The sequence below is a fragment of the Ptychodera flava genome, chromosome 4 (assembly GCF_041260155.1).
Source record: "Ptychodera flava strain L36383 chromosome 4, AS_Pfla_20210202, whole genome shotgun sequence".
In the NCBI taxonomy this organism is placed as follows: Eukaryota; Metazoa; Hemichordata; class Enteropneusta; family Ptychoderidae; genus Ptychodera; species Ptychodera flava.
Window position 1 is genome coordinate 31096268 of NC_091931.1, and position 13365 is coordinate 31109632.

Genomic DNA, 13365 nt, shown 5'->3' on the forward strand with positions numbered 1-13365 from the left:
TCACTCCTGATTCCCTTTGATAGATTTGCTGTTGATGAACAGTAAAAGTTTATGGCATCACCTGTTTTGCAATCTGAATCTGCCTGGCTGATTCCTGTTCAGATCTTTTTACCAACAATGTTTTTATCGAGCAAAATGTTTGGTAAAAATCCCACATGCCAAAACGCATTCACATAAAGAATAAGCTGGTTGTCACTTTTATTTTTGATAAAAAAACGAAAAATTACAGTGATTAGCCATGTAGAATCCTTATTGCACAAATGTGACATTTATAACGTTTTGCTCACATGGTCATTTCTAGCTTGCTATCAACCAGATCTCTCTATGTAACAGACTGAAGTTTTACTTTGATCTGCCCTGTCACATTTCAAGAAATAATTCAAACTTAAAAAGCTTTCTTCTTCCTGTCCACACTGAAAAGTAATAATCTTGATGTCTTCAACTCATTTTCTTGTGAATATTGGAACTACCGGACAGAGTGTCCCAGTAGAATCTCAACCAGGACCAGGTAACACCTAGAGCGCAGTAGGACGATGTCAACATCAATGGCAAGAACTGTAATCGACGCGTCAGACTCAGAAACGGAAGAATCATGTCGCAAACGACAAAAAACGGTATCAAACCTAATAAGTACAGACTTTCCATCATTGGTAAAAGCGTTACAGCTGTGACTGCATCAGCTTTCTGTTTGCTCTTTTTCTTGGGTTCAGTTGTTCTGGAAAGAGAAAATAAAACATAATTACCTCATTGTCAGTCTCTTCAACAGCATCTTCTCAACACATAGTACTGTTGTTATAATGTTGTTCTTTACAAAGATTTTACTTGAACAAGGATACAGCTTTTACATAAAATTATAATCTTGAATTTTGCTTTAATCTTATTAGTAATGAAGAATAACTGAGCAGAAATTATAATTTTAAAGTTTTTAAGCATAATAGTACATTCAATTTAACACATGGCAAAATTATAGAATTTCTGAGTGTCAGTCACCTTACTTTCAATTAGCATCATTACAGCTTGGCCAGTCTCCACTAACTCACCTGTGTAATTTTCCAAGACATGTAAAGGCTAACAGGCAGTACATCAGCATTAAACAGACTTTGATAGGGGTTTCTAAAAGAGAGGAACGTCAAATTCGGTAATACATTCAGTAGACTTGTTATCAGATGCAATATGTCTGACCAAAGATCTGATTAGCTCCAAATTGTTTCCATTTTGTGTGAAGCAAAACAGAATACTTGAAATTGCTTACTGTAACCCAATGGTAAAACCACTCAAGAAAAAGTACAGGTTGCAATGCATGAAATTCATTTTCACTGCCATCCAGCATACAGTGTCCAGTTTGAATACATATTCATCAAAACCATCAAATATACACAGGCAGCCATATTTGATTGACCAATGGAGCTTGACACAGCCAAGCATAAAAACCAACAGCATGTAGATACTTGAAAACTTACCAGCCTGTTTATACAGCAACGGAAACAATGAATAGTGCCCGACTGTTGACAACAGCAGGAATGTTTGGGCATCTCTTTTGTTGTCTATGGCAAGTAAACTACAATGAAAGGACATAGAAACCATGGAATTTGCTGAGAAAATGAAACCTCACTTTTACAACAGCAGTTTACATTTGTCAACTGTAGTATTTCAGTCACAAGGAAAATCTTGAAATACTCAATCTAATAAATTGTTTGTCAGTGTCGACACTACACTACAAAGCTATGTATTACAAGTTGAAGACCAGGACAATGTCTGAAATTTACAAGTGCACAGGCAATACAGAATACATCACACTGGGGAGATGTGGGACATGATCTATGTGATGTACAAAAGATGTAGAGTGAATGGCGCTTTCCACTTTGTAGTGGTAACCAGGTATCAATAAAGTAGAACGAAAATAGGCCAAACCGGAATTCGAATCGACCATGGTACAAACAAAGCCATGTGCGCAAACGCGCTTAGACGTACGTGTATTTCCATACGCGTTCAGTACACATGTGGGCTTGTTTGTACCGGCATCACGTGATTATTTGGGCGTACCAAGTCTGTAGAACGCATCGCGTCCTTTTTATTCCGGAGTAGAACCATTAGACAGAGGTCCCATGCAGAAAAATAACAATTACCATTCTCATCAATTCACTAGATCATGACATCTATCAAAGAAAAACACAAAATGTAGCAAAAGTAATCTGTAGCTCACCACATAGGTAGTACAATCAGCAGTATAGCTTTTTCATGGACATGCCATCCGAACATAAATGAACCATATGCACAGAGCGTAAGACAACGGATAAAGCTTTTAGCATTTCTTGGATATCTCCAAAGATTGTACATAGCCGGCTGCAAAATAATATAGCCATCAGTAAGGTATCTCGAGGTAACATTTGACCGATAATTTCAGTCTCATAGATTCACTGCCATCAAACTTTCTAAAATCACTTTTTTAAAAATGTGTTCATTTTAAAAGTAAATACATTCTGACAGTTTAGATGAGTAACAGAAACACCTCTGTCTCTATGCAACAAGTCATCGTTGATGACACAGTCCCCGCTTGCTAATGGGTACTTTGATTACAGGTCCTGTGATAAAAATACTTTGATACAGATGGCACTCAATGGCCAAGAATGAGTTCCATTGTGATGAAAAACATAAAACCAATGTAGGCCACTATCCTAAAGGTCATTAAATGAGTCAACTGGGAATTAGTTGACAGGATGTTGCAAAACATTTTTTCATACTATCCTAACACTAATAGATTATCACCGGTACCATATTTCATAAAGTTTAATGCAGTATTTACAACACTATGAGATCAACATCTGTATCAAGTTTCATCAAATTTGACGTTGTATTTGTGGATATATCACTCTAATTAGGAAAGTTCATTACATATGCAATTACAAATCAATTAAAATGACACTGATAAATGTCTTTTTCACTGTTGAAGCAATGTGAGCTTAACATCTGTACAAAGTTTCATGAAATTTGATGCAGTATTTCTTGACATATCAGCCAAATTATGAAACTTCAATAATTGACATGATACTGCTACATGACGTGAAACAAATGACGAGCATGTATGAAATATGTCAATGTCCTTGTACTAACTTTGAATGATACTGGTGGAAATATATCTGAGTTATGGCTCAGTATGAGAAAATTGTAACAAATCCTAATAAATGGCCGTCTGGAGGCCATATTGGATCGTATCACAAAACAAATCGACATGCATATATATGACATAGGTCAATGTCCTTGTACCAACTTTGAATAAAATCGGTTGAGATATGCCTGAGTTATGGCTCTGTACATGAAAAAATCAAAACAAAATGGCCGCCTGGCGGCCATATTGGATCGTATCACAAAACAAATCAATGTGCATATGTATGACATTGGTCATTGTCCTGGTACCAACTTTGAATAAAATCGGTTGAAACTTGCCTGAGTTATGGCTCTGTACATGAAAAAATCGTAATAAAATGGCCGCCTGGCAGCCATATTGGATCATATCACAAAACAAATTGACGTGCATATCTATGACATTGGTCAATGTCCTTGTACCAACTTTGAATAAAATTGGTTGAAATATGTCTGAGTTATGGCTCCGTACATGAAAAAATTGTAATAAAATGGCCGTCTGGCGGCCATATTGGATTGTATCGCAAAATAAATCAATGTGCATCTGTAGGTCATAGTGCTATGCCTTTGTGCCAAGTTTGAACAAAATTGGTTCAGCAGTATCTGAGAAACTGTTGATGACGGACGGACGGACGGACGGATGGACGGACGGACACACGGACGGGACCCAATCTATAAGTCCCCGCCGGACTTCGTCCGCGGGGACTATAAACAGTTGTATCACTTATTATGCCTGATTTAGTTCTACATGTCAAATATTCTTATGATGTAAATTTGGAAACTGACAAGAAACAGGATTGGAGATTGAGACACAACATACCAGATATGAACTGAAAATGCTCACGTGTTTCATTGTATATTGCAGTTATGTGTAAATTTTAACCTTTGCCACATGTTTGCAACTTCATTGAAAATATTATGATCAACGTAATGAACAATAATCACCGCCGATTAGGTCATGAAGTATACAAATATGTAATTAGCTGAAATAAAAATATCAAAGTTCTTTTACTGCTGTCATTGTATCACCACTTTATATAGCAAGTGTAATTACCGTTGGCCAAGTCCTTCAAGCCATACATGCCGAGCTGTGAAGCTCATTAGACATGCAAATTATAAATTAGCTGACATGAAAATGTGAAATGACTTTTGATATTGTTTTAACCTGGTATAATCATCAATGTACATAGCATATTTTGCCAACTTTGATTAAGTAAATCCAGTATATATCCCTAATAAGCAAAGGTCATTAAATATGTAAATTAGGAATTGGCTTAATGTTGTATCATGGTATCTGCAATATATGTAGCAAGTTTTGTCAACTTTGGTCAAGTTGATTCAGATATATATCTCTAATTAGGAAAGTTCATTTAATATGCAAATTAGGAATTGGCTGAAGAGAAAATGCTTAATGACTTTCAATAATATTGTATTATAGTATCTTTAATGTACATAGCAAGTTTCATCAATTTTGATCAAGTCAATTCAGATAAATATCCCTAATTATGAAAATTCATTTAATATGCATATTAGGAATTGGCTGAAGTAAAAATGTTTTTTGATTTTCAATAATATTATATCACAGTATCTTTGATGTATATAGCAAGTTTCAACAACTACAATCAAGTTAATTCAGATATATATCCCTAATTTGGAAAGTTTATTAAATATGCAAATTGGGAATTGGCTGAAGTAAAAATGTTTAATGACTTTCAAAAATGTTGTATCATAGTAGCTTCAATACATGTAGCAAGTTTCATCAACTTTGGTCAAGTCAATTTAAATATATATCTCTAATTAGCAAAGTTCATTAAATATGTAAATTAGGAATTGGCTGCAGTTAAAACGCTTAATGACTTTCAATAATGTTAAATCATAGTATCTTTAATATACATACCAAGTTTTGTCGATTTTGATCGAGTCAAATCAGACATATATCCCTAATTAGGAAAGTTCATTAAATATGCAAATAAGCAACTCTCTTTTATATCATCCTTAATGGTTCCCCCAACTGATATATCTTGGTGTGATCAACATTTGTAGCGAATCTAATCAAATTGTGTGCAGTCGTTTTTAATGAATATCCCTTTTTTTTCTAAAATCATTAATTATGCAAATGAGAAAAAAGTATGCAAGCCACACCCACCAAAAACTAATCAGTTCTTGCCATTTGCTAACTGAATATATGTACCAGATTTGATTCTGATCTGATAAGCTGTTTTTGAGATATCGGACCAACAGACAGACAGACAGACAGACAGACAGACAGACACACAGACAGACAGACAGACAGACAGACAGACATCGCTGCGACATATACTCACGTGTGTAAACACGTGAGCAAAAAGTGGTACTGTTTATAAAAAACAGCATTCTATAGATTCAATAGCTCTTCATGCATTTGATTCTTAACAGAATTACTTCCTAAGTTTGAAGGAGATCACTTCATGATCAGAAAAATAATTCATAAAAAGGTAGGAGAATGACAGAAAGTATGAAGTTTTGCATATCATGTGTTTGCATACCAGTATTGATAACACTGTTGCAACAAGTGTTATGATTGGTGATACAGATGGTAACACTGAGTGGCTAGACTCTTGGACCAATCCTCCTGTCATAGAGGCTTTCTGGATGGCATCACCGGATACCACACCAAATCTGGACACTGCAAAGGGACAAAGTAGAGTTATGGTAGGTTTTGTGGTCTGAAAGAAGTCTGGACATGGAAAATATAAAAATGCAGTTTCATTGTTCATAGAAAGGAATAAAGCCTAAAAGGGATATCAGACTGGAACAAGGTCACTCTGACTCATAATGAAAGAAATCATCCAAACATTTCCTTGATAATGTGTCCTTGACATTTTCATTGGCTTGGTCAAAGTTTCTGTCGAACATTATTTCCACTAAAATTCTGAATGTTCTTTACCCTCTTGTGTAGTATCCTCTTTATGAAGTTGCTGAAGTTTGTTCCAGGTTTGTTAATATTCTTTCAAAAGTGCCTTTGCTGCATAAATTTTGGTTTCTGTTGGTTCTGAAATTCCCTTAAGATCAAGAGGGACTCCCTTCTTCTGTTTCAAAGTCTTGACATCACCGTTTCTGTGTCTTAGGTAGATAAATGGAATATTTTCTCTTTATCTGGGACTCTCTCTCAAGAACTTAAATCTCCAAACTTTGAAAAGACAAACAAGAGTCTTGCTGTAATATCTACAATTTGCTTCATCAACTTACTGACTGTAGTCAGGGCTTTGTCCGCAATGTTGTAGAAAACCCAGAAATTGGGAGCCCAGTATGCATGGCATAGCCCTCGCTTGAAAGGAAACAACCTTGAGAGAACTTGTTCAATCTGGCCCTGTGAAAATGAGACAGTGTATGGTCATTATCTCATTCAGTGACTCAGTCTGATCACATGGAATCACTAAGAGGTTGTATACTTTGCAGTGATTACAAGGAAGAGAATAAGTTTTTGTGTGAAGTGAGAATTTTGCAGTGGTGCCAAAAAATGTATTCAGTAAATATACTGAAATTATGCTGCTACTGTTTAGAAAGCAGACCAACACTCATCAGAGTGTCACTTTGAAGGTCTTTGTATACTATCCTCTCACATTGTATCATGATAATAGTACAGTTTCAATCACTCATTGTTCATCAGTAAAGTTTAACGTGAGAAGTTAAGAACTATTATTATTTTACTGCATTTTTTTATCTAGAAAGATGGATTTCAAATGTGAACAACACTATACGATTACTGATGAAAGCAGAAAATTTTTAAGTTTGAGGGACACAGGATTAACTTTGATACCAATCCTTTGGGTATTCAAATATAGAACTGATTTGTTGACAGCTGACCTAATATGGCAGACTTTATGATATGATAATTTACTCAGTAGCTTAGATAGCATTGTAAAACACAGTGAATGACTTACCATCATGATAAATGGTCCAAACGACACGGCTGTCACACCAATCACTATCAACCCCAAACTGACAAGCCTCTGCAACTTCAGACTGCTCCACACCACACTCCTATCTGCAGGAGATCCAACATTAAAAGATTAATACTGATTCTGAATATCATGAGAAGTCAATGATGGAGAAAATATCAAATTGGTTGAAATTAATTATATTACTGTGCACATATAGGCCTACATTCTGATGCCACTGGGGAGGGGGTAGAGAGTGGTAATGCACACAGTGAAACACCAACTCCATTTTATTGTTGGCTTACTGTTTTCATGTACAGTGACAAAGCACAGACATCAAACATTGTAATAATGAACTCATCCTGCCTAATCATTATCATATTGTCACAATTAATGGTGAGATAAATTTATTTAGTTCAATGTTGAGATGATGAAATAATGCTCCATTACATGAAAATCTAATGATAAGGATTGTTACTGGACCTCACTTCATCCAACTCGACTGCCTGGGTTCAATGGTTTTCCCTTAGACAAAGTCACACTTTATAATGCTGTCTTCCTCTTACCTTTGTAGGAGTCAGTGAAACAATAGCACCTCAACAAGTAGATGAAATAAGCTGGAGCAATGTAAAGATAGATGTGTTTGAAATTTAGAAGTACTGCAAACCAAAGTGCACCTTCAAGATTGCGACCCTGTAAAGAGAAAGCCGTCAAAAATTAACCGTTCCCTTCATTCAATAGGGTTTTCTTCATTTGCTCTTGATATTTGGCAAGTTGCATAATTATCTGACAAGATGGAAAAAATTCACAGGATTACTAATAGCTGGTCAGCAATTTTGGTAAAGAGAACGTTTTTAACATATTATAAGTGACAACATCTAATAATTTGACAAACGCTCTTAGAAATGTACAAGTTCCAATATATTTCAGTAAAGCAAACTGGAAAACAGTATGCATTTCTTTTTGGTTAAATCACAAATTTTTGATAATGTACTTTTTTGTATGATGACAAACCATCTATAAGCTGATATACAGAGTATAGTACATTAACCTTCCCAAAAAATTTTGTTGACATTACTCTCAGGAAACAAGAATAGGTGTATTTTGGATCAATTGTGCTTTCTTGTCATAATGTCAGATGAACTTGGCTTCTTGCCAACATATTAAATGTGAAAGTAACAAAATAGGACAATGCCAAAGAATGGTACACACAGATGCCTCACCTGTACAAGCCTTGCAATGGAAAGCAGCATAAAACCAAAGAGAAAACCATTGTACTGGAAGTGGATGTCTGAAAGATCAGTCGTAAAGGATGGGAACTACTGCAAAGGTGGAACAATGGCATACTGACTTCATCCAAAGTTTTAGCACAACAATATTGTTTCCTGTATCATAGAATGTGAGAATTTTTCATTGATTTAAAAGCTTTCCCCTCACTAAAATCTGAGACTGAGAAGACAGATTGGGTGGGAAATTGAAAACTGCAAACTTGACACATTTCAGCATTCAAGGTGAAGAGTTTGAAGTGCTACACTGTCATCTTGAGAACTGGAAATAATTCCTAAAAGAATTTGTCTGTCATAACTATCCCTGCAGGGTTGATAATAATCGGTCATAAAGGATACGATCAACGATCAACAATCCAAAGTTTCCAACCATCAAGATAGTGATGATAAATTTAGGTTGTGAGGTGATTTCAGCCCTGGAGTTGTCTGCTGTCTTTTTAACTGGCACTGTACTGATAAACCTGGGCAGCAAAAATAGAAAAAGGCAAAAAATAATGAATTGAATTGAATAGCGTGCAAAGTTCATACCATCTCCCAAATGTAGACATTGACAGATAACCCAATTTTACCTTCAGCTCTGCAAGCATTATAAACCACATAAATTCTGTGTATCTTAAGGGTCGATCTTGCGATCAAATATGACATCATGCACTGATATTTGTTTCAAGTGAGGAAAAGGAAAATGATTTTAGCCTCATTCCTTTTGCATTGGCTGTGCATAGTGAAAAATAAATTGAAACATATACATCGGAGAACACAAGCTTCCATGCCTTTGATGTAATAATTATTGAAACTTAAAGCTAAACAATATGACACAATCGTGTTTCCTGGCATTTCAAAGTGTCTACATCCATCTACATCCAAATATCTACAATCTGCTATTTTCTTGTTGGTTGTCTTTGTAGTGGACATTTTCCTGCAAATTATCAGGTTTTGAAACAAATTCAAATATCTGATCCCAATTCTTCTACTAAACAGTTTCAGTTCACAAGCACCACACTGAAGTAAGTTGAGAATATGCAAAATATTTGAAGAACTTGCAGATCAAGCTTAGTGTCTTCCACAAGTTCAACTGCACTTGATAAACTGTCCATTAATGACCGATGGTAATCAGAATAACTTTTCAAGTGTCAAAAGTTTCTGTCAGTGATTTTGTTTAACTTTAATTTCCCATATTTTTAGGGCATTCATACACATAAACCGGCAGAGATATTAAACAAAATCTAACTTGGTAAAACAAGGATAACCTTTGACATCAGCCATAATGCTGCTTTCAAGTGGTTTTAAACAAGAAAGTATTTGTATCAAATTTGAGAGACTTGTCTCAATCTATGACTGAATGGCACCCTCTGGTGTCCATCCAAGCACAGTGTCACTTTTGCTTCTCTATGATGGAGGAAGTCGACCTTCTGGGGCTTTTTATGTAAAACTGGAGCACTAATTATAAAAGTCCAACCATTAATCTTTCGTCGCAAGACTTACTATTTTACAACAAATACTCACTCTTTAACCACAAACACTTACTCTTTTACTGCATAGATGAACAACAGATCAGTGACGATCACTGAAAGTCTTTGGAAAACAATTGTTGCTTTGCTGGCATAGTTTAGGTTTTCCACAACAAGCATCTGGGGATCAAACAAGTTGGCAAAGTAGGACAGACCACACTCAAACCAAGCAAACAGTGGTGGATAATCCAGAGTCCATTCTGAGGTGTCCTGCAATGTAAACAAAGCTTGTAAAGGTAAGCATTTACAGAACGAATAAATTTCCGACAGAAAACCAGAATATTCCTGCTCAAATGCTATGTGCTGTATTCCTTGAAGATTTCCTTCTGGAGTGGCTAGGATATATACAACCATTTTGTGGAATAAAACTTACTAAACTTGCAGAGACAAATTTTTTAAAGCTTTTTAGCTACCTGATCTCTCTCCAAGCCAAAACTGTCCCAGCAAATTATGGACGACAGATTTCAGACTTCAAAACACTGTGGTGAATGTTGATGAGCACATACAACCAAAACACAGATCATGGAATTGTATAGTACACAAAAGCTATTCTGAACTGAATACTTTCAGTACAGATTTTTGTATTATGAGCATCATTGGTAAATCATCCTTCAAACAGGATCTAACTTGAAGAGTGATATACCATAGTTTGAACTTCTACCTTATCTGTCTTGATTTTCTAATTTTATTTCTTAAATTCTTGTCAATAAACTCCGGGGGTATCCATTTTAGAACATTTCGTCATGACTTTGTAGTTGTTCTTATTATAGTGTGCCTAACAAGTGAAAGACTTGAACTTTTGCTTAAACTTTCTGTAAATCAAGAATAAAATCAGGGGTAAAACTTGGTACTACAGAAACACATTATTCAATATTTCCCGACACTTGAAATACAAAATGGCCGACAATCCTGTGTTAACTTCATGATGAATAATTGAATTTTCAATTTTCATAAAAGTGAGTAGGTGAAAATTTTTACCCCATGAGCTTTAAAATGACCCCTATTAGTAGAGGATCAAAAAGGTATTGTAAAAGCTTGAGTCTGAATAATTGCCACGAAGGCATATTCTACCTTAATACCTAAATGACATTTCTTGAGTACGTACCTCATAATACCACTTAGACACAGGTAGACTATGTGTTATGGCAAGCCAGTTTCTGTGTACTTCAAAGTCAGTTGAGCGACTGCAAAATAAATGAAGGGTATTTCACAAATGAAATCATTGTCACTACAAACAAGTGATTGTGTTCAAAGTGGTACCCCTGAGTGAATTTACAGGTCATAGTCACTTCATCCAAAACCCATTTCATCTCTTATCACTGTCCAAAAACTACTTTGTCCATGTATACACTTTGCATCTATAAGTGTCTTCCACTGATTGTCCCAAACCATCTCAGGTAAAAGTGAACTTAGCTTTTATTAAGGGGCCGTTGATAATAAAAGCTGACGCACGACAAACGTAATTCTTTCGTTTAGGGGGAGGGGGTAAAAGCTCATTTCGTTTTGTGTGCGTCAAATCGCATAAGGATTTTCGTCTATTGTTTTCTAAACCATGACCACTTGCGCTTGTGGAAAAATGCGGAGCTGAATTTACTGCAGGATTGTGGAGTAAAAAAAAGAGTTCAAACATGAATTACAAAAGAAACACTGTTGCAATTTTATTTTTGAATTGAAATTGAAACACTTTTCTGTATAGAGCTGCGCAGTTCAGTGACACGTGCTGTGCGCGGTGCGGTCAACCGACATTTGAACATTTTGACATTTTCAACGCAATACTACCGTCGCGTTCATCGAAAACAGAATGACCACAAAATTCAGAGACAAAAAGGCAACGAAAAGACATAAATGTGAAATAAAAACTTGTATGCTTTTTCAACCTGAAACATGTACGTGAAACATTTTCCTACGTGCGAAATACATTAAAATGTGCTGTGTCTTAAAAAGTGAAACGCGTAAAGTGGAGGTTTATTAATTAATGTGAACTTCCAGTATTTTTCAAGGGCGTACGGATTGAAGAGGTGCGTATGGCTTTGTCAGAAACGACATCATAATATGAAATTGATTTCGAATAAGAACTTTCGTTTTGAAGGGGGAGAAGGTTTTTGAAGGGGAGGGGGTTTCAAGTAAAACAAAGGAATTACATTTCTTGTGCACCAGCATTATTATCGGCGGCCCATAACTGAACTTTAATATGAAGAAATAAGGCTGTAAAATGATCCATCCTCAATCTTGAAGATTTCATTCAACTCTTTCCTGAAATGCCTTTATAAGACCAAAATAACACTTTTTCCACGAGCAAGATAGTCTAAATTAAGTGTTGCAGCAAAAAATGTGCAATATTATCTATGTCCTGGTATGGTTGGAAGGCTTCTCTGTCCAACGTTTGAAATAAAACATGTTCAGCTCATCATGAAACAGACTACGAGTATGAAGGACAAAAACTTAACCAGACCGCAGTATCCATTCAAAAAGTCTCACGTCAAAATTAATTAAGTGATGTTGGAACTGGTGCCAGCGGTGTTGGATAATGGAGGTATCTTTCCTTATACTTCCATAGTTGGATGAGATGGCTCCTTGGGTGAAATGGCTTAGGACAAAGTGGCACACGTTTTTGGACAACTTTGTCTGGGATGAAGAGTCTCGCCCTGTAAATTTTACCGGGGTTCCTAAGTTATGTTATGTTACTGAAGTTTCTCTTGCAGCAGTACCATTTGCCACAACTTTCTCTAGCGATTTTTGGTTGTGGGGAAAGGTGGGCCCATCACCAAAAATCACTAAAGAAAGTTGTGGACCACAACTGCAAAACTGAAAAGTTTCCCTTGATTTATCAATGCAATGATAACATCACAAAACAACAAAAAAATTACAACACACGAATGCTCACAAAAACTTGTTCTTCGTTTCATTAAAAATCCCTCATAAGCAAATTGTCAAATACCTGCAGTAAATAGTTCGGGGTGAAAAGCGGTCCTAAGGCAATATTAATTTTATCATGGCGGTCTGCACGCGTGCTAGTACTCACCTAGTACCTCATCGAGTCAAGTCAACTGTGATTGACTGTGAGTACGGAGTCCATCTATGAAAAGTAGCTGGACAAACTTTGCACTCTTCGGCAATTGCAGTAATCATACCACTAATCAAAACAAAGGAGGTTTTATGACAACTTTTGAGATTTCACTTACTACGAAGGAATGAGAAGCAACTTAATGAAGGTCACCAATACCACGATTCCCCAAAAGCCTATGGACGCAGCCATCTTGAAAAGAAATGACCTGAATTGACCCCTGGGAATTGCATTTCGGCTAGCGCCCTCAACGTATACGCCATTTAAGTAGCTAGAACTGTTGCTCAAAGTCTGTAGGCATATAAAAACAGATTAAATTGAAGGAATAAACTTCAGTCTGCTGTCGTATTAGTTGTAGGCTGTTGCATAGATCATGAGGTAAACACGATGGCCCAGAGGCCAGCAACTATATAATACTTCTGCAGAGAAAAGCCAAGCGACTGGGA

General features: G+C 36.1%; 1 protein-coding gene across 2 annotated transcripts; it reads right to left on the bottom strand.

Annotated features, from left to right (window-relative positions):
• Positions 1 to 181: 181 nt before the first annotated feature.
• LOC139131476 (dolichyl pyrophosphate Glc1Man9GlcNAc2 alpha-1,3-glucosyltransferase-like) lies at positions 182 to 13135 on the bottom strand. Of its 2 annotated transcripts, none has more exons than XM_070697530.1 (13): positions 13038 to 13135; positions 10961 to 11039; positions 9872 to 10065; positions 8687 to 8808; positions 8285 to 8352; positions 7628 to 7754; positions 7065 to 7168; positions 6370 to 6490; positions 5667 to 5806; positions 2204 to 2343; positions 1461 to 1558; positions 1041 to 1113; positions 182 to 715 (listed from the first exon to the last, which is right to left on the bottom strand). In XM_070697530.1, the coding sequence occupies exons 1-13, from the start codon at positions 13109 to 13111 to the stop codon at positions 439 to 441; spliced, it is 1617 nt and encodes a 538-aa protein (XP_070553631.1). In that variant the 5' UTR covers positions 13112 to 13135; the 3' UTR covers positions 182 to 438. The 2 variants fall into 2 exon arrangements, with proteins under 2 accessions (XP_070553631.1, XP_070553632.1); XM_070697531.1 differs by lacking the exon at positions 13038 to 13135 and adding an exon at positions 12794 to 12901.
• Between the last annotated feature and the right edge of the window lie 230 nt (positions 13136 to 13365).

Bases quoted from the DNA above. Each gene is read 5' to 3' on its own strand.
- LOC139131476 (XM_070697530.1), bottom strand. From the start codon at position 13,111: ATGGCTGCGTCCATAGGCTTTTGGGGAATCGTGGTATTGGTGACCTTC. The intron at 6,491-7,064 runs GTAAGTCATTCA...TCATTTTCACAG, and splicing joins TTGGACCATTTATCATGATG to GGCCAGATTGAACAAGTTCT. The intron at 716-1,040 runs GTGAGTTAGTGG...TTCTCTTTCCAG, and splicing joins TGTCTTGGAAAATTACACAG to AACAACTGAACCCAAGAAAA.